This window comes from Synchiropus splendidus, chromosome 16 (genome assembly GCF_027744825.2).
Source record: "Synchiropus splendidus isolate RoL2022-P1 chromosome 16, RoL_Sspl_1.0, whole genome shotgun sequence".
Taxonomy (NCBI): Eukaryota; Metazoa; Chordata; class Actinopteri; order Syngnathiformes; family Callionymidae; genus Synchiropus; species Synchiropus splendidus.
The window spans coordinates 15,754,006-15,775,777 of record NC_071349.1 but is presented as its reverse complement, the minus strand read 5'-3'; the positions used below and the strand labels follow the sequence as shown (position 1 = coordinate 15,775,777).

Sequence of the window (21,772 nt, the reverse complement as noted above, 5' to 3'; positions counted from 1 at the left end):
TGTTTTGAACAGAGGTCATGACCCCTACTGCTTGCCACTGGGTCTCACAATAATGAAAACAAGTGACAGCACTTTCAAGTGAATCCTGGAGGGACAGATGTAACAGGACTATTTTGGCTACACTGATGTCAGAGAAATTCAACTCAAACCCTTAACTTCTCTTACTCAAATCACTGGGTTGGTCTCAGTCGCTCAGAAGGGAAAGTTGCTACAAAACTGAATAAATCACTTGTAACAACATAAACAAATATCATGACAATATTAGCAACAAAATATTTGAAAGAATCCAGAGAGGTTATTTAAGAGATGTGCACTCACCATTCAGAAGTTTTGACTGAAGCGGTGAATCGAAGATTTCAAAAGAAAAACTTCTGCTTTTGGAAGGCAGACGCACAACGTAACACACTCCTCTTCAGACTAATTTACTGAAAAATGTAAAGAGGAACTGGTTTTTGCACAACAAAGCCCCAAAAGACGTCAGAGCCTGAGCCAGGTAATGTGAAATTATAAACTTGAGAAACAACATTTTTTAAATAAATGTGACATGAGCTTGGAAAAAAAAACAGGTGGAGATAATACTAAACTAAATAAGAACGAGTAATAACTGTTAAATTAAGAAATAAAGAATAGCCTCATCCAAAAGAAGTGAAACATTACATATTACATGTTATATATTACATAATATTTACATTAATTTGATTCAATAAATAAATACAGAATGTATTGTGTGTATGTATTGTGATTAATCTCCACAATGGTTGAACAAAAACATACTCTGATTAATAGTAAATTAAATTAAAAAAATTCAGAAAAACGTGAATAAGATGAATGGTTAATAATAATTTATTTTATTTTTATGGAAAAAAATGGCACTGAAAAACACGTTTAAAAAATCGCTCAAAATATATATAGACAATTTAATGTTTTAAAAATAACTGCATGTAAATGTGGTAAAACGATTTTAAAACTCAGTGGAACCTGGACGACTCAGTAAATAAATACCACTTAACATGATCTGTTGTGTTTTGAAAAATCAATATCGCGACATATTTAGCGGAACTTTGTCTTAGGACACATGTTGTTGTTCATGTGGTCGGACGGACATGGCGGTGAGAACAGAGTGATAGCTCTTGCTTCTTTCATCTTTGCAACAAAGATCGTCTATGGAGCGTCGTGTCGCCAGGCAACGCAGCAACGATCCCGGCGAACATCCCGGTCCGCTTCCCTGCGGTTCCCTGGACAACACAGACACAAATCAACGGGAGAAACAGCCGGAGATAATCGACACGATGGTTCCCTCTCTCCCTTATCTGGACAAACTGGATCCTCGGCTGAAGCTCCAGGTGGAGCAGAGGCTCAGGAATGTTTTCGTGACGCAGCCGGACGATATTCGGTGGGTCTGGTTCACCGGAATGTTTTGGGACGTCGTGGTTCACTCGCCACTTATGTAGTTCTACGTTGATGGTTAGTTGTTATGTTAACGCATGTGACATTTCAGAAACAGGAGCGAGGACGATGTTGTCCACATCCCAGTGGTCGCTCAGGTGAGAGGTTTTCCTTCCTCTTCCTGTACGGTTTTCCGGCCTTTTGACCTGATTCTTTACTTTCCCGTAGCTACCAGGCAGAGTTCTGGAGGCGGGCGTTCACACCCTCAAGAGGACTTTAATTCTGAAGAAGCAGTCGGAGGTGGACGAAGTAAACGCGCTGCTGAGCGTCAGAAGACAAGAGTTCAACGATCGCCTTCAAGTTCTGGTCGAGAGACGCGCTGAGGTGGAGGTTCAGCTCCAGGAGGTGCGTCTCATAGCTGACGGCGCCGCGCGCTCACGCTGCCACTGACGGCACATTGTTTGTGCCGCAGACTCAAGAGAGGGCCCGGAAGTTCCTCAGGTTCGTGGCAGAGAACGAGGCAAAGAGGCTGAGAGCCGTCGAGAAGTACGAGGCTGCGCAGGCGCAGAACTCGCTCCGGCAGGGCGAGATTGAAGCGCTGACGAAGCAGCTGCGACACCTACAGGCCAGGTGAGGTGTTTTCATAAGGTAAACACAGAATAGAGCGAGGGAACGTTTGTATTTCAGGTTAAAATCTCTGTCTGAGCCTAAACCGACTTCACCTGAATCCACAGGAAGAGCAAACTGATGGAGAGAATGTCAAGGTACAAAATCTATGAGGACTATCTGATGAGGACGGTGGATCTTCTGCCCAGTGGTGAGTTCACCTCTGCTGTTTCCCACCTGCTGCATCACCGACCGCCCTCTTGGTTGTAGCTCACCTGGACGCCGACTCGGACGACCCGGTGAGGCCCATCATCCGCCGCCACGAGACGCTGTCCATCACGCACCAGGAGCTGCGGCGGGGTCTGGAGCGTCTGGAGGTGGAGGCGGAGCTCAGCCAACGGCAGCTGCAGGCCATGAAGCAGCAGCACGTCGTCAGAACACTGGTGTGGTACCAGCACCACAAGTATATTAGACAGTTAAAGTGTATAAAAAAAAGTGGTGGGACTTCAACGAGTTAATTACGATATGTGGTAAAATATCATTATTTATTATTAATTTAATTCAATTTAACAGTTTGCTCTCCAGACCACAGGGAACCTTTGTCAGTCCAGGAGTTCCTGGTCCACTGATCCCACTGATGCACAAGACACGTGGCAGCTAGGATGAGAACAACAACATCAAACATGGAGGAATCCTCCCTGAACAAAAGCAAACAAAAGCATCTGTTTGCTTTTGTTCAGGGAGGTTTTTCGCTACACATTGACCAGGGTTTCCACCACTTTGAATGGACTTGACATTCTTATAACATTGGAATTATTATACAAATATTTTCAAGACATTAAAAGAGCTTTAGTTTAAATAAGGTGAAAAATAATAAAAACTTGAATATAGCCACCATCGTGGTTTATTGTGCTATTGTCAAACTGATGCAAAATAAACTATATTTTGTTGTTTAAATGGATGTATGGGTCCATCATTTGATTCAGTAATATACCAAACTCAAATTGAAAAATATGGCTTCTTGAGGCAAATATTCTTATACCATTAAATTGCGATTAATTAAGATTAATTAATCACAAATTTTCTAATTAATTAGATTAATTTCCAATCAAATCCCACCCCTAAAAAAACAAAACAGCTTATGATGTGTCTTCACAGAGGGTCAACAAAGAACTGTCAGAGCTCCAGAGTGAACTTGAGAGCCTGCAAGAGATGAACAAACAGGCGGAGGGAGACCTGCTGATCGAGGGAGGACAGTCCCGAAGGAAGGTGAAGAAGTCAATCTTTTCTCTCATCTGGACTAGTCAACAGACACCTGAAGGTGGAAGGTCATGGGAAATGGCTGCTCTTCTCTCAGGTGGAGGCATCTGGAAGTCTGCTTCTCGCCGCCACCAACCTTGCCGAGCAGTGTTCCCTGCCTGCGTTTGGACCTTTGCAGAACATGGCGGTGCCAACCATGATGGATATGGTCAAGGTAGCCAGCAAACTTACGGCGTCACCTTCAGTCATATGGTGACACGCGGGTGTGATTGCAGGAGTTCATCCTTGACACCAGAGACACAGAGAAGAGGGCGAGGAGGCTGATGGCGTCGGCCTCCGCCACCACCAGCAGTAGGGCGGGTCTGGCAGACAAGAGGACGTCCGTGAAGAGCATCAGCAGCAGGACGCTCAGCAAAAGCCCCAGTAAGGTCAGCAAGAGGAGCGACGCCTCGAGCCGCCTGCCTCAGGACGACAGCGACATCAGCAATAAACTTCATCACTGAGGATGAACAGAGTTTAGAGAAACTGTTCCCCAGAAAACTGTTCAATTTTAAATACAATAAACCCGATTATGAACCAGTTGGTCCAGGTATGTGTGGCTGCACCCAACTCTGCTAATGAAAGTAAATGCACTTGCTGGTAGGATATGTTAAAAAAAATGACTCAAAGAACAACAAGTTAGTGTGAAGTTTATTGTTTATAGTGAAGGAAATCTCTTCCAAAATCAATTTGAGCAAAGACTCTATTCAGAAACGATTTCAACACCACTTGTCATTTTTGTAAATCCTCCTGTTGTGAAGATTTTCTGTCAGGAGATCTGTGACTTCATTAATAACAACGTAATAACTCATTTTTAACTATTTTGGAAGAATGTTGTTTTTGGTTTATATGAAGAGTATCTACCTGCATCTTATTCTATCATTATTTTCATCATAATCTCAGCCAAGTTCCACATCTATAAATCTAAATATGATCACAGGTCCCTTTCCTCAATTGCTTTCTAGACTGAAACACTACAAACCTTCAATTCCCTTAAATATTCCACCAAACAAGAAGCACAAAAAATCATAATTCAGAATTTAAAATCTTCATTTAAATAATTTTACCCATTTGTGTCAACATGTATATTTTATTTTACATTTCTTTTATGTATTTATTGCGTAGTAATTAATTTTTTTTATTATTGTCATTTTCATTTATATTTCACTGATTCTTATATCGTCCTCCCGCTCCAAATGGTTCTCTGCTCCAAAGTCGCCGATTAAATACAAGAGTGATCAAAGGAGGTAGGTCAATGACGTCATCACTCACAAACAAGCGCTCAGCAACATGAAATAATAACCGGAGATTTTAGCTTTATTATGCTACATCTATGCTAACGACAATAGCATATTAGTTGGAGAAATACGTCTCGATCTAGTATTTTAAAACACCCCGGGGTTAAGCCATCAAATATACACACATTCCACAACGTTCCTGAATTAGAATTATTTTTATTTGAATCGAAACGCCGTCGACACTCACGCCTGCGCAGTAGGACCATCGCTACTGTCCCTTTAAGAGAGAAACACGTGGTATACGTAAACATCCGCTCTCTGTAAACTGTCACCACGACACCGAGAATGATCCGATTGTCTCCTAACTGGAAATATTCTTCTTGTATGTATTTCGTGGACAGATGGAGGCCGACGGACTGATCACACCCACGGAAGATGTCTCCACGGTTTTCCAAGCTGACAAACTGGCCGCCAAATACGATGTAGGAATCAAAACAAAACAAAAAGCAATACAAAAAAAATAGTTTTTTTTTAATTTAAATTAAAATCCAATAAGTTGTCGTTGTTAAATAATACATTAGCATGTTCAGTCCCAGAATTCCATCAACATTTCAGAGATTCGATTATTATTATTTTTTTATTATTATTTTAATGAATATATAAACTGACTATATACTACTGTAATACCATAAGATAACCTTGGTCAAATACTTAAACTAATACTGCAATGAAAAGTGGAATTGTATTATTGATTATGGTGTACATAAACACTATAGGATCCAAAATACTGTTAAAAAAGCTCAAAGACCATGAATGTTGTAGCACTTCAGGCAGCATTGACTGAATATGCAGTGTGACAGTCAGCAGACTGACACATCCAGGCTCACCTGCTGATGTTTGAAGGAGCTGAGGCAGCAGTTTTCGTCGCTGCGACGTGTGCGAGGAGACGGCAACTGTTTCTACCGAGCCTGCTGCTTCGCCTACCTGGAGTCCATCCTGCATGACAGCAGAGCGCTGCAGAGGTACCATGTCAACTGTCCATCTGAGAAACCATTACCGGCTTTGTTGACCCACTTCATCCCCAGGTTCAAAGACAGAATCGTCTGCAGCGCTGCCACCTTGTTGCTGGCCGGTTTCGAAGAAAGCTCTTTCAAAAAGCACCTCAACACCGTAAATAATATCTCTCTTGTTTTCTGAGTTTGTATAACTTGCCTTCTGGCTCAGCTCACTTTCGCCAACTTCCTTGAGGCAGACCGTTCTGCTACTTTGAGTTCCCTTCCTCCTGGTGTGACTTTAGACTTCATTCTGCTGTAGCACTTGGTTGACTTGAAAATCTCCACTCAGCTGGTCCACGTGGTGGAGCAGTGCCAGACCGACCGACAGGAAGCGGTTCTGTTCCAGCTCTTCAACGACAAGAAGACCTCGGACAGCGTGGTCCAGTTCCTGCGGCTGCTGACGTCAGCTCACCTGCAGAACCACGCCGACGACTTCTGCAACTTCGTGGAGGCTCCCAGCCTCCAGGTCTACTGCCGACAGGTGAGCACGGCGGGTCGGGTGGGTCACCCGGGGCTGTGTAACCGTGTCACGCCTCCTTCAGGAGGTGGAGGTCATGGCGATGACGTGCGACCACGTGGACATCCTGGCGCTCACACAGGCGCTGGACTTCTGCATCCACATCGTGTCCATGGAGGCCGGCGGGCAGAAGCTGCTCCACCACTGCGTCCCAGAGGACGGTCAGCCGGCCCTGCACCTCCTCTACCAGACGTCCCACTACAACATCCTCTACCCGAAATCCCCCACCTGACCTCTCTCTGGACACAAACACTGAGTAAAGACTCCAAAAAGGCTTGTTTTTATGTCAAACTTGATCACCATAAACAACATTCTGTTTCTTAAATACACTATTTTAAAACATCACTCTTGCTGCTGCTGCTTTTGTCTCTTCTTATTCTTCCTCTTCTTCTTGGACTGCGATTGATTGTTCTTCTTCAAGATGTGCTTCTGCTGCTGCTCCGACACCCTGCTGATGGCGCTCTGATCCCCACACTGGAGCACGTGAGGCAGCGGGAGGTGTCCCATCTGGGTGGGGTACTTGGTCTTGATGATGTTCTTAAAGACGGGCTGAGAGGTCAGGGACTTCAGGTGCTTCTTCATGGACTTCACCATCTTCTTCTGCTGGCGGTCCTCGTCATCCTGGGACGACCCTCCTGCAGGCAGACAGCAGAGGTCATGTTTGAGACGTCAAGTCTGGAATGCTGCGGGTCAGATGCTCTGCGTGACTCACCCATGAGCAGGTCCTCGTCCAGGTCCACCTCCATGGCTTCAGCTGCGTGCTTGAACCAGGAATCGTGCTGCTTCTGTCGGCTGTTGTAGAACTCGATCTTCTCAATCTGACGGGCCAAGTTGACCCGTTCCTGCAGGGATCCGAGTGGGTTTTAGGAACTTTCTCATTACACTAGCCACTGGATGGCAGCAGAGCTCACCTTGATGGCCTCCATATATTTGGTCTCCACGGGGAACAGCGGTAGGTCGTCGTCCTTCCCGAGAGTTTTGTAGATCTTCTTGAAGTTGATCATATCTTCAGGCCCGACCATCATGAGGCTCAGTCCTTCTTTGCTGGCTCTTGCTGTACGGCCGCTGCGGTGGACGTAGGTTTCTGACGTCCGGGGAACCTGCGAGTCATGAGGACTAGTGAGAGTCTGCTTTAAAAAAAGTGCGCTCAGGAGAGAGGTGGCGGACCTGGTAATGGATGACGTACTGCACGTTGGGGATGTCCAGCCCTCTGGCAGCCACGTCCGTCGTGAGCAAAACGCAGCTGTGACAACAAGAAGCAATTTAGCCGAGGCCAGCGATGGACGGAGAGTCCGGCCTCACCTCTGCCGGTCGGCAAAGCGCTCCAGGTTCTTCAGCCGCTGCTTCTGGTGCATGTTGGCGTGCAGCGGCATGGGGTTGCAGTCCAGGATGATCAGCAGCGAGTTGAGTCTTTTGATGCACTCGATGCTGTTGGCGAACACCATGGTGCGGCCCGGGTACTGCAGCAGGAAGTAGTAGAGGAAGAAGTCCTTCTCATCCTTCTGGCAGTGGATCAGCGTCTCCAGCAGGGTTTCCGCCGTGGCCTCCTTCCTGGTAAGGTCCACGATCTTGGGCTTGGACTTGATGCCCACCTTCTCCATGAGCAGGGCCACCTTGTCGCGCTTCTCCGGGTTCCTCTTCTTCTGCAGGACGCGGGACGGTAGAACGGGGGCCATGGTGAGGGTGGCCGAGAACACGAAGCTCTGTCTGCTGGGGTTAAAGTAGGTCGTGTTGAGCAACTCCAGCAGGTTCTCCAGCTCGGCAAAGTGGCCGCGCTCCACCATGCGGTCGGCCTCGTCGATGACCAGACACCTGAAAGTCAGAGCCGGACTTCAGCCTCAATCTCACAGAAGCACCAAGACGGAGGCGTACCGGAGCTGGCGAAGGTTCTGCAGATGCGGGTGCTGCTCCCTGATGAGGTCCCACAATCGTCCCGGGGTGGCGATGACGATCTCTGGTCGTCTCTTCAATATCCTCCTCTGCTTCAGCAGGGACATCCCGCCCACAACGATGGCCGTCCTGACGCCTGGTGACCACAGACGTGTGAGCATGGCTGGACCAATCACAGCTCTCCAGCACTGGACTCACCTGCGAACTTGGCAACAGCGTCGATGTGGTGTTTCACCTGCACAGCCAGTTCTCTAGTTGGAGTCAAGACCAAACCCAGCAGTGGCTGACTGTCATCAGAGGGGGCGCTGATTCCCCCCTCAAACCCAAACACTGCATTCTCGATCAGTGGGACGCAGCCACGCAGCTCATCTTCATCACCCTGCTCCTCCGCCGCAGTAAGCTCTGGCACCTCCTCTTCTTCTTCCTCCTCTTCTTCTTCTTTATCAAAACCTGCATCAGGAAGGTACAAACTCTCCACCTTCTGCGGCTCTTCGTCTTCTCTCTCTTGTTGTTTTCCACTGCTCTTCCACTCCAGGATGCTGTGGATCATGGGAATCCCATACGCCAAAGTCTTTCCACTTCCTGTTGGACACCAAACCATTTCCGCATTAGGATTCAAACAACGTCAAACACCCGCAGACCTCACCTGTCTCTGCGGCTCCCAGGATGTCCAGTCTGTCTCGGATGGCTGCAGGAAGAACCAGGGCTTGGATGGGAGTCGGAGCACTGAAACCCAAACTGCTCAGCGCTTTCAGAACCTCTGCTGGAACGAACAGATCAGTCCACGCGCTCACGTCACAGTTTTGAGACACATCGAGGCCAGCTTCCGTCCAGTTCTTCAGCTGCTTCTTCTTTGGTACGGCCTCCTTATTTTCAGTTCCTGGATCGGCAACACCAGACGCCTTCTCTATCTCCATCTTCTCTTTCCTCTTCTGCTGCTTTTTATTCTTCTTTTTCAATTGTTTTGGTTCTGAACTCAAGGCATCTTGCTCAACTTTGTTCTCCTCCTGCATCACATCTTGCTGAACCTTGATCTCGTCCTGCATCACATTTTCCTCGACCTTATTCGGCTCCTGTGTCATGTCCGGTGTCTCCTCAGATTTATCCTCCACAGGTGCCTTCTTTTTCTTCTTCTTTTTGGCCTTCTTCTTGGCTGGCTCTGGGGTGCTACTTTCCTCCACACCTTCACCTTCACCTTCCTCAGAGGCTTTTCTCTTCTTCGCCATCTTCTCCTTCTGCAGCATCTTGGCTGCTTGCGACGCGGCCTTTTCTGAGTCCACCAGCCGGTAGCTGGTGAGCTCCTCGAAGCAGACGAGACCCTCCAAACCTTCCTCTGAAAACAGACTCGGATCCAAGTCCACAGCTTTCCACTGACCTCGGACTTTGATGCTCTTGTTGAGCAGCTTCCCTTGCCCTCTATTCTTCATCTTCATCTTCATCTTCATCTTGGCTCCAAGTGTGGCGTCAAAAAATGCTACGATATTTGGTGAATATCTTCTCCGCGTGTCTTGGCTTCGTCTGACGAAGGTTTTACACTGAATCACACGATGACAACACTCTCAGACGGAGCGCCACATGTACGAGGGCGCCGCCATGACGGTAGGGATTGATCACGTGGTTTGGACAAACTTTATTAGCAAAGCAATGCAACAATCAATATCAAGTTCGGTTTGAGTCAAAATATTGGTATAAAAAGTTCATATGTCCCTGTTCATTAAATAGTCAAACACAAAAGTTGTATATTCCGTTTTGAATTAAAAAGTCAAATCACTAGGAACTATAGTTTGTTGTTTTCACACGGACAGTTTTTCCTGATGCACCCACGGTCTGTCGTTGTTTTTATTTCTAAATCTCATTTATATTTATGTTTTGGCATAGATCTAAACTATTTGTATGTGATATAATGTAGAGCATTTATTTTTATTATGGGAGCAAGACATTTCTTTATCGTCCTGATTATTATTGGGTTTTTTTTTTCAATTCGTTTTTAAATTGTTCGAACAAGTAAACTTGTTAAAATCATTCAACGTAAATTCGTTATTGTTTTTTTATTAAATAAAATGTGGAAATAGTCAACAACTTTATGAATGGTTATGAAGCTATAAAATATTGTTGGGTATTACGGTGATGCAATACATTTTTTTGCTTTTATTTGCAACTTGAGTTCCACCTGAAAGTGGCGACAAAACAAAATACTTTCCTTTCTTATAAAATTAATATGCATTTCCCGTTTCCAGAAGACAAAAGTTCTGCTTGACGGTGCTACTTCTTGGTGGGATCGATGACTCGTCCCATGAACAGCAGAGAGTTTGTGTCCTCGTGGTATATGAAGAAGAAGAACGGCCTGTTGACGCTGAAGATCATGGGGAGAGAGAAGAGGGTGACGCCCACTGTGGTGGCAGCGGCGGCCGTGGTCCCCGACTCGTCCACCTCGATCATGGCTTTGTGAAGAACCTGAGGAGGGATGAGCCACGATGTTGAATGGAGTCGCAGGTCACACAGACCTCAGTTCCTCAGCTAACTAACCTCTGACACTTTGACTCCTCCGTCCTTGTAGATCTTTGTCAGATTCGCTGCGTCACTGAAGACACTGCTGATGCCCAGCTCTGGGAGGAGGTCATGCAGCAGGTACGACTGCTCCAGCACGAACTTGGGCATCTGGACCTCCAGTTTGCTGTGAAGGTGAACAGCTTAGTCTCCAGCTCCGACCTTCACCTCAAACTAGTTTTATACTCACAATTTCTCAAGCTTCTGGATCCAACCCAGGAACCTCTGGGCGTTGATCTCGTCGTCGATGACTGTGTAGTCCACCCCCTTGTTGGGCAGCAGAACAAGCATGGACACACCCTCCTGGTAGGGCAGCTTCAGCACCCTGGCTCCCAGGACATTGTCCTCCATGTTGTAGAACTTATCCTCCAAGAGCATCATGGGGACGTCCACGATGTTGTAGCTGTCGATGTGGAACTGCTTCTTCTCAGTGAACTTGGGGTTAAAAGGCTTCTGCCATCGCCCTGTGGAGGAGAGTTGGAGGAGTGATTCTCACAGCAGAATAGAAGAGCTACCGAGGACTCACCCTGGAAGAAGATGGTGCTGACTAGCATGAGCTGGGTCAGCGGGTCGACCTCTGACAGCATCTCCTTCACTCTGCCGTCCGTCTTCTGCTGGATGAAGTGGTTGATGAGGCGGACGCTCTCCTGCGAGTCTGAGAAATTGAGGCTCATGACCTCGGCGGCGAAGAAGGTCTTCATGTGCTGCTGGAAGCTCTGCTCCACGCTGAAGCTCTCCTTCAGGAACATTGCCATGTCCTGGTCCATCCCCAGGCTTCCATTCCGCGTGATGTTCTCCTGCAGCTGGCGGAACAGCTCAGGCATCAAGTCTGGCTGCTCCAGATGCAGGTTCAGGCCAGCGAGGATTTCCCGCCTGGTCTTGCCGCCGGCGCCGGCGGAGAGAGCGGCGAAGCTGGTGGACACACTGAGCGGGGAGAAGAAGACGTTCTTGTCGTGGTAGGAGGAGATCCTGCGGTATAGGTTCATGGCGAAGTCCATGTTTCTGAAGGCCAGGTCCTGGATGGTGGTGTTGGGGGTGTGTTGGGCGTCATGGAGGTGGGCGAGAGAGAAGACGCAAGCCAGCAGCAGCAGCATCACCGCCATCTTGGATCGGACGTCTGGTACCGAAACATATACACAGAAGGGATTACGTGCTGTGTCATCATAACACTGGTTAACAAAGAGCACACAAGTTATCTTGGATGGAAAAACACAAGCGCTAACAGACGACAAGCCTTAGATTAGACTGTCCTTTCATCTCAGTCTGGAGACATTCAAAGGACATGTATAGATAAATCACACCTGAATACAGATCCATCTTCATACGTACCAGTTCTCTCGCAGAGACACGATATTTGGTGAAACAAAGTGCAAGTGTGTGGAGTGTTACACATTAACCAGGAGGAAACGTCACAACACCTACGTCTTTATTGACAACAAACAAAAACAAGTCACTTTGTCTGAGTCGGCAAGTAGCTGAGACCAGCTCCATTTCCCTTATGACCATGTGGAGATGGGAGTTAAATCTGGACTAGTCAAGCGAAATGTCATGTACGTTTATAACTTACGTCTCTTGGAAACAGCACGGGTCCTAGTGGTGAATATGTGAACCACACCAGGTTAATTTGCTTGAGCAGCTTCAACTCCAAAACGGAACTGCTGGTTTTGTGAGGAAAATAAAAGCGGATAAAAGTAAATAAAATTGTTATATGAATGAATGTAACAACATACATTACAAGAACGTTGTTTTTGCAACATATATATGACAAGAATGTTATTTTATTTTTATATTGCTTAACAAGTTCATTACAAAAACACTGTGAATAAAAGAACAGAATAAAACAATGCTATTGTTGGTGGATCATGTGACAGCTGGTGATCTTTAGTGCAAGCAAGAAGAGTCTGGAAGAGTGAACAAAGCTTTACTTAAGAAACACTTTCCTCCAAGCACGACGGACCCACACACCAGGAAATGGTTTGTTAGTGGGAAACATTGACAGGAATAAAAAAAGAAACCATCTCATGTTGCAGCAGTTTAAAGTTTGCAGCTTCACAAAACAAATGAATTAAAATGTCCGTGTGTTGTTTCCAGACCAGAACAAGACGAGCTCCATGTGAAGTGTCGCTTGCTAGTTGACGACTACAGGAGGAGAAGTGCTGTCGGAGAATATTTAAATACATCTAACATGGGAAATACAGGATTAACACAGCCGGGACTGAGGATGGCCCGAGTCACACGAAGGACTTTGGTGATTGTTGCCCACTGCCGTGTCCCTACGACGGAACAGGAAAACACTACGTCGGAAATCAGAAGTCTAAATTGGTGAGTATTGGCTTCCTGCGCCATCAAAAACCGTTCTGATGCCCTGAACGCTCTCACAGAAAAAGTAAAAAAACAAACAAACAATAGAAGGCGCCACGGTAACAAGGCAAATTGCAAACTTGGATTAAACTGCATCTTCTTCTTCTTCTGCCTTGCTGAGTCGAACTCACTGCTGGCCCCCGTCTGTGGTCAGAGGTGGTGACCGGGGTCAGCGTTCTGTCCGTGCGTTAGTTCTCGTGTGCAAAGAAGCAGGAAGAGTCAAGCTCCTCATGGGCGATTCCTTTCGAGCAGCTGGTCCACGAATATTCAGCGACGTCCACTTCATTTCTCCTCAGGCTCCTTAGTGGCGCCGCTGCTCTCTGCACGGGGGAAACAAACTGCCTCAGACTCACCCGAAACATTTGACTCTTTACGCAGAAATATGAGATATTGACAGTCAACTTGGAGGCAAATTGCAGTTGCTTTCTTCACCACACTGGGGCGCTGTTGTTTAGCTATACATAGAGAGATATTTTTATTTACTAGTCAGGCTTCCTCCAGACTCACCCGAGCCTCCAGATGGCGCTGCGCTGGCTGGTAGTGGAATGTTCTGCTGAGCGTGTTGCTGTTGCCTGCACAACAGAGAACAAGTTTACCCTCACATTCACTCGCTTCAGACGGGGCGTGTCCGGCGGCCGCACCGGTCAAAGTAAGCCTGCCTCCTCCGCCTCAGCTCCTCTGCACTCAGAGATTCCTTCTGACCTGAGGTCAGTGGCTGCTGGCTGGACCTCAGAGCCTCGGCCTCTGACGACACGTTACTCATCACCGCGCCTGTCGCCGAGCAAACAAGCGGCTTAAAAATGCTTCTGAGGTTCATGTGGACGGCTACGTGTCACTCTAAAACATGACAAGGACAATGTCGCGCTCTAGTGGTCCAACCTTGCATGCTGAGCTGGATGGCCCTGCGAAGATCGGCCTCCTCATCCTCCACGTCGATGTCCTGCCTGCTGAGGGCCAGAGCTCTCTTCAGCTCCTCGTCCTCGTCCGCTACTTCACCATCACCACCGAAGCCGACCTCAGACTGGACTGGGGGCACTGACCGGATCCTGCCGGCGCATGAAACTTGATCAACAACTGTTGGACCCCAGGAAGAAGAGATGAAACCCACCCGGAGCTGGTCTGGGCCTCGTCCTCCCCGATGAGTTTGGGTCTCTGCTGCTGCTGCACCCTCATGATGTTGAGGATCTGCTCCGCCTCACACTCTGGGAGGTTCCCCAGGATCACAAATATGGAGTAACCTGCAGAGAAGCACGGCCATGAGTCGGGAACACGCTGGCGCCACTTCAACAGCAGAGGCTCCAGCACCCACCTTCCTGCTGCAGCTGAGCGAGGAAAAGTGCTAAGTATGTGTCGGAAATGAGCTCAGGTCCGGTCAGGAGAGAGTTCAGATTGAACCACTGCGACGGAGAAACACAAGATAAGGTGAGGACTTCAGTGAGGCCAGTGGGGGGCGCACACCCGGTACCTGCTGTCCCAGCTTGCGAATGGTGAACCAGTGCTCCTTGTAGTTGCAGATGAAAGCCTTCTCGTTTCTGTGACAGACAGACAGATCCCCACACCATCAACAGTGGGGTTGCCGTGGCGACAGAGCGAACAGACTTACATGGGGTTTATGCTGAGACTCTGGTACTCCCGGCTGTTGAACAAAAGCAGCTCTAGACCCCAAACTCTGAGGGCGTTGCTGATGACCTGGACAGGAGGTCAGAGTTCAAGTTACTGTCGCGAGGGACCAGCGTTACCAACGGTCTCACTTGGATGGAGAAGAATCCGCTGTCGTCCATGTTTCCAGACGGTTGCTAGGAGCAATAACAACAGGAGGTGTTCAGCAAGGATCAGCGCCTGGGCCTTTCATGGTGGACATTTCCAAGGCTCACCACGTATGTGAGCGTCTTCTCACCTGTAGGAAGGTTCTATACTCTTCACTGCCCATGCCCCCCTCCGCCATCCTCATCCTCTCCTCTTCATCTAGCTGGTGAGCGATGGACGACAGGTCGACTGGCGTGAAGTACTCGCCCTGCAGCAGGTTGTTGAGGCAGTGTTGAGCGCACAGAGAGCCTTCTTGCTGCAGAGAGGAGCGACCACAAGTTCAGTGACGGAGGAGACACTGCAGGCTTTTAGCTACAGTAGGAAGGCGTCTGCAAAACATGAAAGCAATGGACACTACGGTCGAGAATCAGGCGTCCATTTTTTTCCCATGTTTTGCAGATGCCCAGACGCCCTCCTAGCTAAAAGCCTCAGATACGACCAAGCCAGGCTGCAGCACTGGTTTTTCATGCAGCAAGTTTCAGTCTTTACCAACAGTAGCCTAGAAAGCAAATTCTACTGTTTAAGTCACGTTATTTTCTAATGTTGGCGTCAAAGAACTGTCCGGTTGCAGAGGATAGAAGGAGTTAACTAAGGTCTGAAGCTGAATTCAAGTTAATGATCAGGAAATCCTAACAGCAGCAGACAGTTATCAAGGCTTGAGTCGACTCACTAAGACATTTATAACACCACAATATCACGTTCTTGCAGCTAGCTGCGTTCATTGACGCACACTATTCACCATAGTTTACTAGCGGATTCACGTGTTAGATAATATAGGACTGATTTTCAGATTTCAAAAATATTAAAAATGTTTATAACAACAGTGAAAACACATTTTATGCAATGCATTTATTATTACGAATTTTAAGTTATTTTAAATGAGGTCATGCTTTTAAAACACTGTGGAAAAATGTTTGTTTGTTGATGATATTCTATCATGAATAGTAATGAATAGAAAATAAATAAAAATCCTGGAAATTTAAATCAACAAAATAAAACAGTCGACCCACTAAGACATTTCTGACACCACAATATCGCTTATCACCATCGATTCAAAGCGGATTCAAGTGTTTGAAACGCAGATTCTGATTTTCATCTTTAGAGTTCGACTACAGCGGGTGAATTAAATGCCATTAATATCGTCGCTAACTTCGGAGAGGGAGCTTATAATGTAACTGGCTGGTAAAGAACGGTGTTATTTGTTGGGGAGTGACGGACAGTTTGGTTGCGGCTAAGCTACAAACAGCTAACTTCCGTAAACAAAAGCTCAGCTCGCAGGCTCACGGCGCGCCGCTCGTCTGGTCTCACAGACACGCTGGTTGTTTGTGGATAAAAGACGTGTGACGGAGGACGAGTCACACAAAACACTGCATTTAGTCCAAGTCTTTCTGGAACAATTAGCATGTGACGGTCCAAAAGCGCAACATCAGCCGGTAGCGAGCGTCACTTCCCCGAACAAACACGGCGTTTGTTGTGTTCACGCGTCGTCGCACAACCACTCGGATGGTGTTATACAAATGTGACTTACTTTTTCGTGAAATATCGAGTCCATGATCAGCTCAGTCAACTCTGACGACTGGATGCGATCGTCGCCATGGAGAGGAGGACAACAGCAAGCAGCGCCTCCCGCTGGTGGGATGTTAGACTGCAGGCTTATTTTGAAACGCGCAGGAAGTTTCCCAAGAAAATAACCACAGACGCCAGTTAAACAAACACAGTTTTATTTCTCGTTAATTTCTCTTTAGCTGCATATAACATTGACTTCTCCGTTTGGAGAGGCCGGGCAGGGACGGGTCGCCAATGAATTATCATCTTTATTATTAAAAAAAAATAACCTACAATTAATTATCTTTTAAATGCAAAATGATTATATTGAACCAGATGAAGATAAGAATAAATTGGAAAAACACAAAAAATACTATTCATTATAATTATAATAATAATAATGTAAAATTGTTTTGCATAAAAAAGAAAAATCATTCAGGTGGCTTTAGCGTGTTCCACTGCCCTCTACAGGTATGGAGGGTAAAGTCGGGTCTCTCAGAGCGGCAGGTGTTTAGTTGGATGCCCACTGAACCTTAAGGTCACTCTGAATCTCTATAGCAAGAAGAAAAGTTGGAGGTAGGAAACCTCTAAATGATCTTCCTCCTCCGCCCCTGGTGGTCGTCACTTCCAGTCTAGATCTGCTGAGACGTGACTCTTTCTCCTGACAAGCCTCTTTGGGACGCCATAATCCAATAATCCCAATCTCAGATTCATTGGCCGCAGCTACGCGTCCACTCTTCTGAGGCGAATTTTCTTCAGCAACATGTTCGACTGAGGCGGAAGAAGATCTCAGATGAGTGGTGACACAGGTACGCATCTTTATTCTTTCATTCAGTGTTATTCTCTTGCCAGTAATCTGGACTGGATTATCTGGTGTTGTCGAGGAACAACACCTGATGCTGCTTTTACCTCAGAGCAGTTAATGATTGGAACACATCACGGTTGGAGAGAATCGATGTCAGACTTGCATTTGGTCATTCTATCTAAAAACAAAACTCTTTTTAATGGTGAAAACAACCTTGGTACCAATAATCCCTGAAGTGCTGTCCATTCTTTAAACGACTAGATTTACAGTTTACATTATATTGCTGTTGTATTCAGAAAATGTGAGCAACTCCTTTGTTAGTTTATCTGACAATCGTTCATCAGATTAACAGATCGAACCGCGACATCATGAAACATAAAAAGGTGAAACTGAATGTATTATGTGATCAGCAGTGCGGCATAAGACTGCGACTGAAAATATAAAAACTACTTGAAAAAGTAACATGACCAGAAGCAGTTTTTAAAGAAGACATTTTGAAGATAAAAAATATACCAATTAGAAATCATAATCTGAAGAATGACATCTCCATCTGTTTTGAGGATTAATAATCTGATGGGAGACAATGAGGACATTTGATTGGACGACTGGGAAAGTGGGCAGGACCATGCTTAAATTTAAGATTTCAAAAATATGAAAATTTGTATCATAAGACAGTGAAAAGACATTTTATACAATGCATTTATCAAGTTATTTCAAATGCTTTTTAAATGAGGTCATACTTTAAAAGAAATGGTGGAAAAATGTTTTTATTTATTGAATGATCATATTCATTTTAAATGAGGAACATTGTTGTGCATATTAATAAAACTGTAATTAAGTAAGAATTAAATATGAATACATTAAATAAATAAAATGGAAAAGAGTAAAATAATTTTATTATACTATTTTCTTATCTGCTTTAAATGAATAACACATTTCAGAAAGTGTGTGTGTGTGTGTGTGTGTGTATAGTGGGAGAGAAAAAAGTATCAAAAATAAAGAAAATAATGGATTAGAATGAATACAAAACAAATAAATATCCTGGAAATTTAAATCAACAAATGAAAAAATAATTACATTAATATATTTGTTTTCATGTCTTCTTTATATATAAAAAGCATTTTAAGATGAAAAATGCAGATGTGATGGAAAATAAGAAATTTCAAAATAAAGAAAATAAACTAGATGAAGACGAATGAAGAGAAAATAGTGTGACAACATGGAAATAGTTGTGTAATGAGCCCCAGTTCTTGACTGAAAACACACTCAGGTTTGCCCCGAGCAGCAGAAGGAGGCTGAAAGACTGAAATCCTCGGCGGCCGATTAATGATTAAGTGGGATTAGAGGGAGGCTGCACTCATCTGCTCATTCACTTCGCCACTCTCTTCCAGGCAGGAAGCGAGGGCAGCGGGAGTGCAGGGGGCCCACGGTGAACAGGTCCAGTTGAGAGCCTCAGCGCTTCGCTGGACTCGCTTGCACTTGCTCTGCTTGAATCACAGCAGAATGCAGCGCCTGCCACACTCTGGCCGAGAGTCTAATCTGCTTATGAGCGGACCACCAGAGTGTCACGGCCCCCCTCCGCACCCCCACCCGCCAACCTCACCTGACTGGTTTTAGACGCAGGGCCAACCAAGGATGGCGGTTTTGAAGGTGAAATTCACCAAAACCAGGAGGGACAAGCTGGCGCAGGTGCTCTGGATCCTCAACTGGATCTCTGTGGTCACCGGCGCCATCCTCTTCAGTCTGGGCATCTACCTGAAGGTGGAGATCAACAAGAGGGCGGAGCTAATGGCAGACCGCGACGTTCAGTCCGTCCCCAACATGCTGATCGCGGTCGGCCTCATCGCCTGCGCCATCAACTTCCTGGGCGGGAAGATTTGCTACGACTGTGCCGACGCCACCAAGTTCCTGCGCTGGAAGCTGATCCTGCTGCCGTACATCATCTTCACCTTCTTCTTCACCTGCTGCATCCTGGTGGGGGCGCTCATGTGCTACACCATGCATGGACAGCTGGAAGAGTCGCTGCAGCTAGGACTGGCTGACGCCATGAGGTTCTATAAGGACACCGACATTCCGGGCCGCTGCTTCCTGAAACGCACCATGGACCTGCTGCAAATCCAGTTCCAGTGCTGCGGCAACAACGGATACAAGGACTGGTTCCAGATCCAGTGGGTCAGCAACCGCTACCTGGACATGACCCACCGAGAGGTGCAGGAGTAAGTCCCCAACACTGTGCATAGTTTCGGTCAGATCCCCATAACTGTGTGAAGTTGGCTGACAAAGGTGTGGCTCTGCAGTCGTCTGCGCAGCAACGTGGAGGGGAAGTACCTGATGGACGCCGTCCCCTTCAGCTGCTGCAACGTCAACTCTCCGCGGCCGTGCATCCAGAGCCAGGTCACCAACAACTCGGCGCACTTCAACTACGAGCACCAGACGGAGCAGCTGAACTTGTGGAGTTCTGGCTGCTGTCGCGCGCTGCTGGACTACTACACCAACATCATGCAGTCCATCGGCCTCACTGTGCTGCTCACCTGGATGTTCGAGGTCGCTCGGTGGTCTGGAATCAGATCACATGATCATCCCTCTGTAAATACAGAAATCATGAAAAGGCTCGACTTACCCTCTTCTCTCTTGCTACAGTTGTCGGTTCTGACTGGGGTCCGGTACCTGCAGACCTCGCTGGAGAACGTGCTGCGGCAAGGCGACCCGGACTCCGAGTCGGACGGCTGGCTGCTGGAGAACAGCTTCATGGAGACGGCCCGGATCAACCTGAACATCATCAAGAATCTCGGCAAGAACAACCACGTCGACACGGCCAACAACGGAGACCCCAACATCAACGTCCCCTCGTCGTCCAAGGCGCACTACGGCCCGGACAACCTGCCCCCGCAGAAGAGCCAGGCAGTTAGCTGATGACGCCTGGGCGTTCCGGGGCACACAGGGCCATTTCTGTGACCTAATGTTTACATGTGACATCGCGCTGCCTGCTCCAGAGAGTCGCCGCCTGATGACATCATCATGTTACTTTGCCTGACTCTGCATCCGTGCATTCACGTGCACGTCCACTGGCCTTGAGATCAGTCGGCCTTATGAGACCAAAAGATCACAAATTCATAAATGACTTACGCACCCAGGCGTTAGTCTTGTTAGGAAAGCCTGATCATGTCGCGTTGTTGTCCGTAGATTCTGCAAGATCCTGAACCAAAAGATAAAGACACCAACCTAATCTCAGCTTCAGCCCCTCATCTGTCACCAATTCAGAGGTGTCTGCTAGAGGAGCCTTGGAACTTTTAGGTCTCTCTGGATGGACCTACCGCCTCATTCATTTTAGTCACATGTTCCTCTGATCCCCTTGGTTGGGCCACCAACTAGAGACTGTAGGCTAGAGTGGGACCCTGAGTGTGCCTCACCACGGTGCAGAAGGAACCTCCGTACGCCAGGGAGGTTCAGTCCTAGTGAGGTCATCTGGCATGAGCCAAGATCTGGCTCATGCAGTGAAGGAGATGATGGGAGTCCATACATGGATCTCCGGGATGAATGGCCTTGTTCCTGTGCTTACACTCTAAGGTACTAAGGCGTTGACTTCGGATTCCAGCAGCAGTCATTCTCAGTACTGTTGCTCCATCCAGATCTGTTAATCTCTGTGGTGCCCAAGGAACGACTCCACCTCTTGGGACGGGTATAAGTCCATGCATTCTTCTCCCTCCATCATGTGATTTATTTGTATTTATTTTGGTGTGTTATACTCATCTTGGGTTTTGGACCACAGGGAGTCTTATCTAAACGTCCAATGCCTGTTGGATTGGTTGGGACCATCAGGACTCCCCTCAGGTCCACTTAGGTAGAGGAACTGACCATCGCATGGTGCTGCCGATCATCCGTGTGTTTGATGGCGCACCATATCTTAGAAAGCTCATGTGACCTCTCTGGCTCCAGAGGGAAGTGCATGGATGTCGGACCAGATCAGAGTTGAGTCAATAGCCCCTGGCTTGGCTCGAAATACCTGTACAATTCCTTCCAAGAGGTTAGGGCACGTGCTGACTTGGCGAACCCAACACATACAACCCTAACTAAGTAGGTTGGTGCTGTCCATGGTGAAATAGCAGGTGAGCATGTCTTTGGTGCTATGGACCATTTGGCTCATTCCACAGAGGGCAAAAGCATCCTGTTTTGTGTTGCCTCGACCTGGTCTGCGTAAATAATTCGCACGCCCTCCAGCTCTGGTTTACATGTGTTCACAAGGTTCTGTTGTTGTATGATTTGTTGTGAATTGAAAATGGCTACAGGACGACAAAATCCACTGATAAAGGACTGTACTCAATGTGTGTTCGTGGCCTCCCTGTATTATTTTTGTTTGGTCGACACTGCCGCCAAATAGGTGGTCGCTTGTCCGACTATCTAATATCTTCTGGAATCTTGGGGCCCTGGTCAAATTGGTGTCATTAATCTGTCATCCTTCTGTGACAGATGAGCGTTAGCCAGTGCCTCGGTGAAGAGAGGACGTCACCATTTCATGTGGAGAACACGATCCCGTCTGAAGTGGAGGTGTTAAACCAAAGTGGAAAAACGCTTGAGCTAGCCATGGAAACAGGAAGTTGGGTTTAAGAAGTTCTCCCGCAGTGTTCCAAGCATGGTTCACTAAGAATACGCCTTTGACTAAGCCCAGGAAAGACACACCTGTGTTCTGCGCTGCGCCTACCCAAGTCAAGTTCACGCA

General features: G+C 47.0%; 6 protein-coding genes across 11 annotated transcripts; 3 read left to right on the top strand and 3 right to left on the bottom strand.

Moving 5' to 3' along the window:
• The first annotated feature begins 1,047 nt into the window (after positions 1 to 1,047).
• On the top strand, positions 1,048 to 3,755 carry si:ch1073-416d2.4 (coiled-coil domain-containing protein 42 homolog). Its single transcript, XM_053844633.1, has 9 exons — positions 1,048 to 1,393; positions 1,499 to 1,544; positions 1,615 to 1,791; positions 1,859 to 2,016; positions 2,121 to 2,203; positions 2,263 to 2,435; positions 3,151 to 3,261; positions 3,350 to 3,466; positions 3,528 to 3,755. The coding sequence occupies exons 1-9, from the start codon at positions 1,164 to 1,166 to the stop codon at positions 3,753 to 3,755; spliced, it is 1,323 nt and encodes a 440-aa protein (XP_053700608.1). The 5' UTR covers positions 1,048 to 1,163.
• Positions 3,756 to 4,656: 901 nt separating this feature from the next.
• LOC128747549 (ubiquitin thioesterase OTUB2-like) lies at positions 4,657 to 6,431 on the top strand. 4 transcript variants are annotated; one of them, XM_053845495.1, is made up of 6 exons: positions 4,657 to 4,826; positions 4,931 to 5,011; positions 5,433 to 5,537; positions 5,640 to 5,699; positions 5,874 to 6,065; positions 6,127 to 6,431. In XM_053845495.1, the coding sequence occupies exons 2-6, from the start codon at positions 4,931 to 4,933 to the stop codon at positions 6,331 to 6,333; spliced, it is 645 nt and encodes a 214-aa protein (XP_053701470.1). In that variant the 5' UTR covers positions 4,657 to 4,826; the 3' UTR covers positions 6,334 to 6,431. The 4 variants fall into 4 exon arrangements, with proteins under 4 accessions (XP_053701470.1, XP_053701469.1, XP_053701468.1 ...); XM_053845494.1 differs by having other exon boundaries at positions 4,662 to 4,832; positions 5,433 to 5,551; positions 5,615 to 5,699; XM_053845493.1 differs by having other exon boundaries at positions 4,662 to 4,849; positions 5,433 to 5,551; positions 5,615 to 5,699.
• Positions 6,327 to 9,586, bottom strand: ddx24 (DEAD (Asp-Glu-Ala-Asp) box helicase 24). The gene is made up of 8 exons (XM_053845487.1): positions 8,638 to 9,586; positions 8,190 to 8,573; positions 7,974 to 8,127; positions 7,404 to 7,913; positions 7,269 to 7,344; positions 7,013 to 7,201; positions 6,814 to 6,943; positions 6,327 to 6,736 (listed from the first exon to the last, which is right to left on the bottom strand). Exons 1-8 carry the CDS (start codon positions 9,434 to 9,436, stop codon positions 6,444 to 6,446), a joined length of 2,535 nt encoding a protein of 844 aa, XP_053701462.1. The 5' UTR covers positions 9,437 to 9,586; the 3' UTR covers positions 6,327 to 6,443.
• A 65-nt stretch (positions 9,587 to 9,651) lies between these two features.
• LOC128747547 (protein Z-dependent protease inhibitor-like) lies at positions 9,652 to 11,901 on the bottom strand. Of its 2 annotated transcripts, none has more exons than XM_053845490.1 (5): positions 11,868 to 11,901; positions 11,065 to 11,655; positions 10,729 to 11,002; positions 10,518 to 10,665; positions 9,652 to 10,445 (listed from the first exon to the last, which is right to left on the bottom strand). In XM_053845490.1, exons 2-5 carry the CDS (start codon positions 11,639 to 11,641, stop codon positions 10,254 to 10,256), a joined length of 1,191 nt encoding a protein of 396 aa, XP_053701465.1. In that variant the 5' UTR covers positions 11,642 to 11,655; positions 11,868 to 11,901; the 3' UTR covers positions 9,652 to 10,253. The 2 variants fall into 2 exon arrangements, with proteins under 2 accessions (XP_053701465.1, XP_053701464.1); XM_053845489.1 differs by having other exon boundaries at positions 11,840 to 11,890.
• A 105-nt stretch (positions 11,902 to 12,006) lies between these two features.
• Positions 12,007 to 16,345, bottom strand: atxn3 (ataxin 3). Its single transcript, XM_053845491.1, has 11 exons — positions 16,234 to 16,345; positions 14,797 to 14,961; positions 14,651 to 14,695; positions 14,503 to 14,588; positions 14,365 to 14,431; positions 14,209 to 14,296; positions 14,008 to 14,137; positions 13,779 to 13,945; positions 13,541 to 13,670; positions 13,407 to 13,471; positions 12,007 to 13,219 (listed from the first exon to the last, which is right to left on the bottom strand). Exons 1-11 carry the CDS (start codon positions 16,255 to 16,257, stop codon positions 13,182 to 13,184), a joined length of 1,005 nt encoding a protein of 334 aa, XP_053701466.1. The 5' UTR covers positions 16,258 to 16,345; the 3' UTR covers positions 12,007 to 13,181.
• Positions 16,346 to 16,750: 405 nt separating this feature from the next.
• Positions 16,751 to 21,492, top strand: LOC128747426 (photoreceptor outer segment membrane glycoprotein 2-like). 2 transcript variants are annotated; one of them, XM_053845308.1, is made up of 4 exons: positions 16,751 to 17,059; positions 18,447 to 19,271; positions 19,353 to 19,599; positions 19,696 to 21,491. In XM_053845308.1, exons 2-4 carry the CDS (start codon positions 18,691 to 18,693, stop codon positions 19,966 to 19,968), a joined length of 1,101 nt encoding a protein of 366 aa, XP_053701283.1. In that variant the 5' UTR covers positions 16,751 to 17,059; positions 18,447 to 18,690; the 3' UTR covers positions 19,969 to 21,491. The 2 variants fall into 2 exon arrangements, with proteins under 2 accessions (XP_053701283.1, XP_053701282.1); XM_053845307.1 differs by having other exon boundaries at positions 19,353 to 21,492.
• Positions 21,493 to 21,772: the final 280 nt, after the last annotated feature.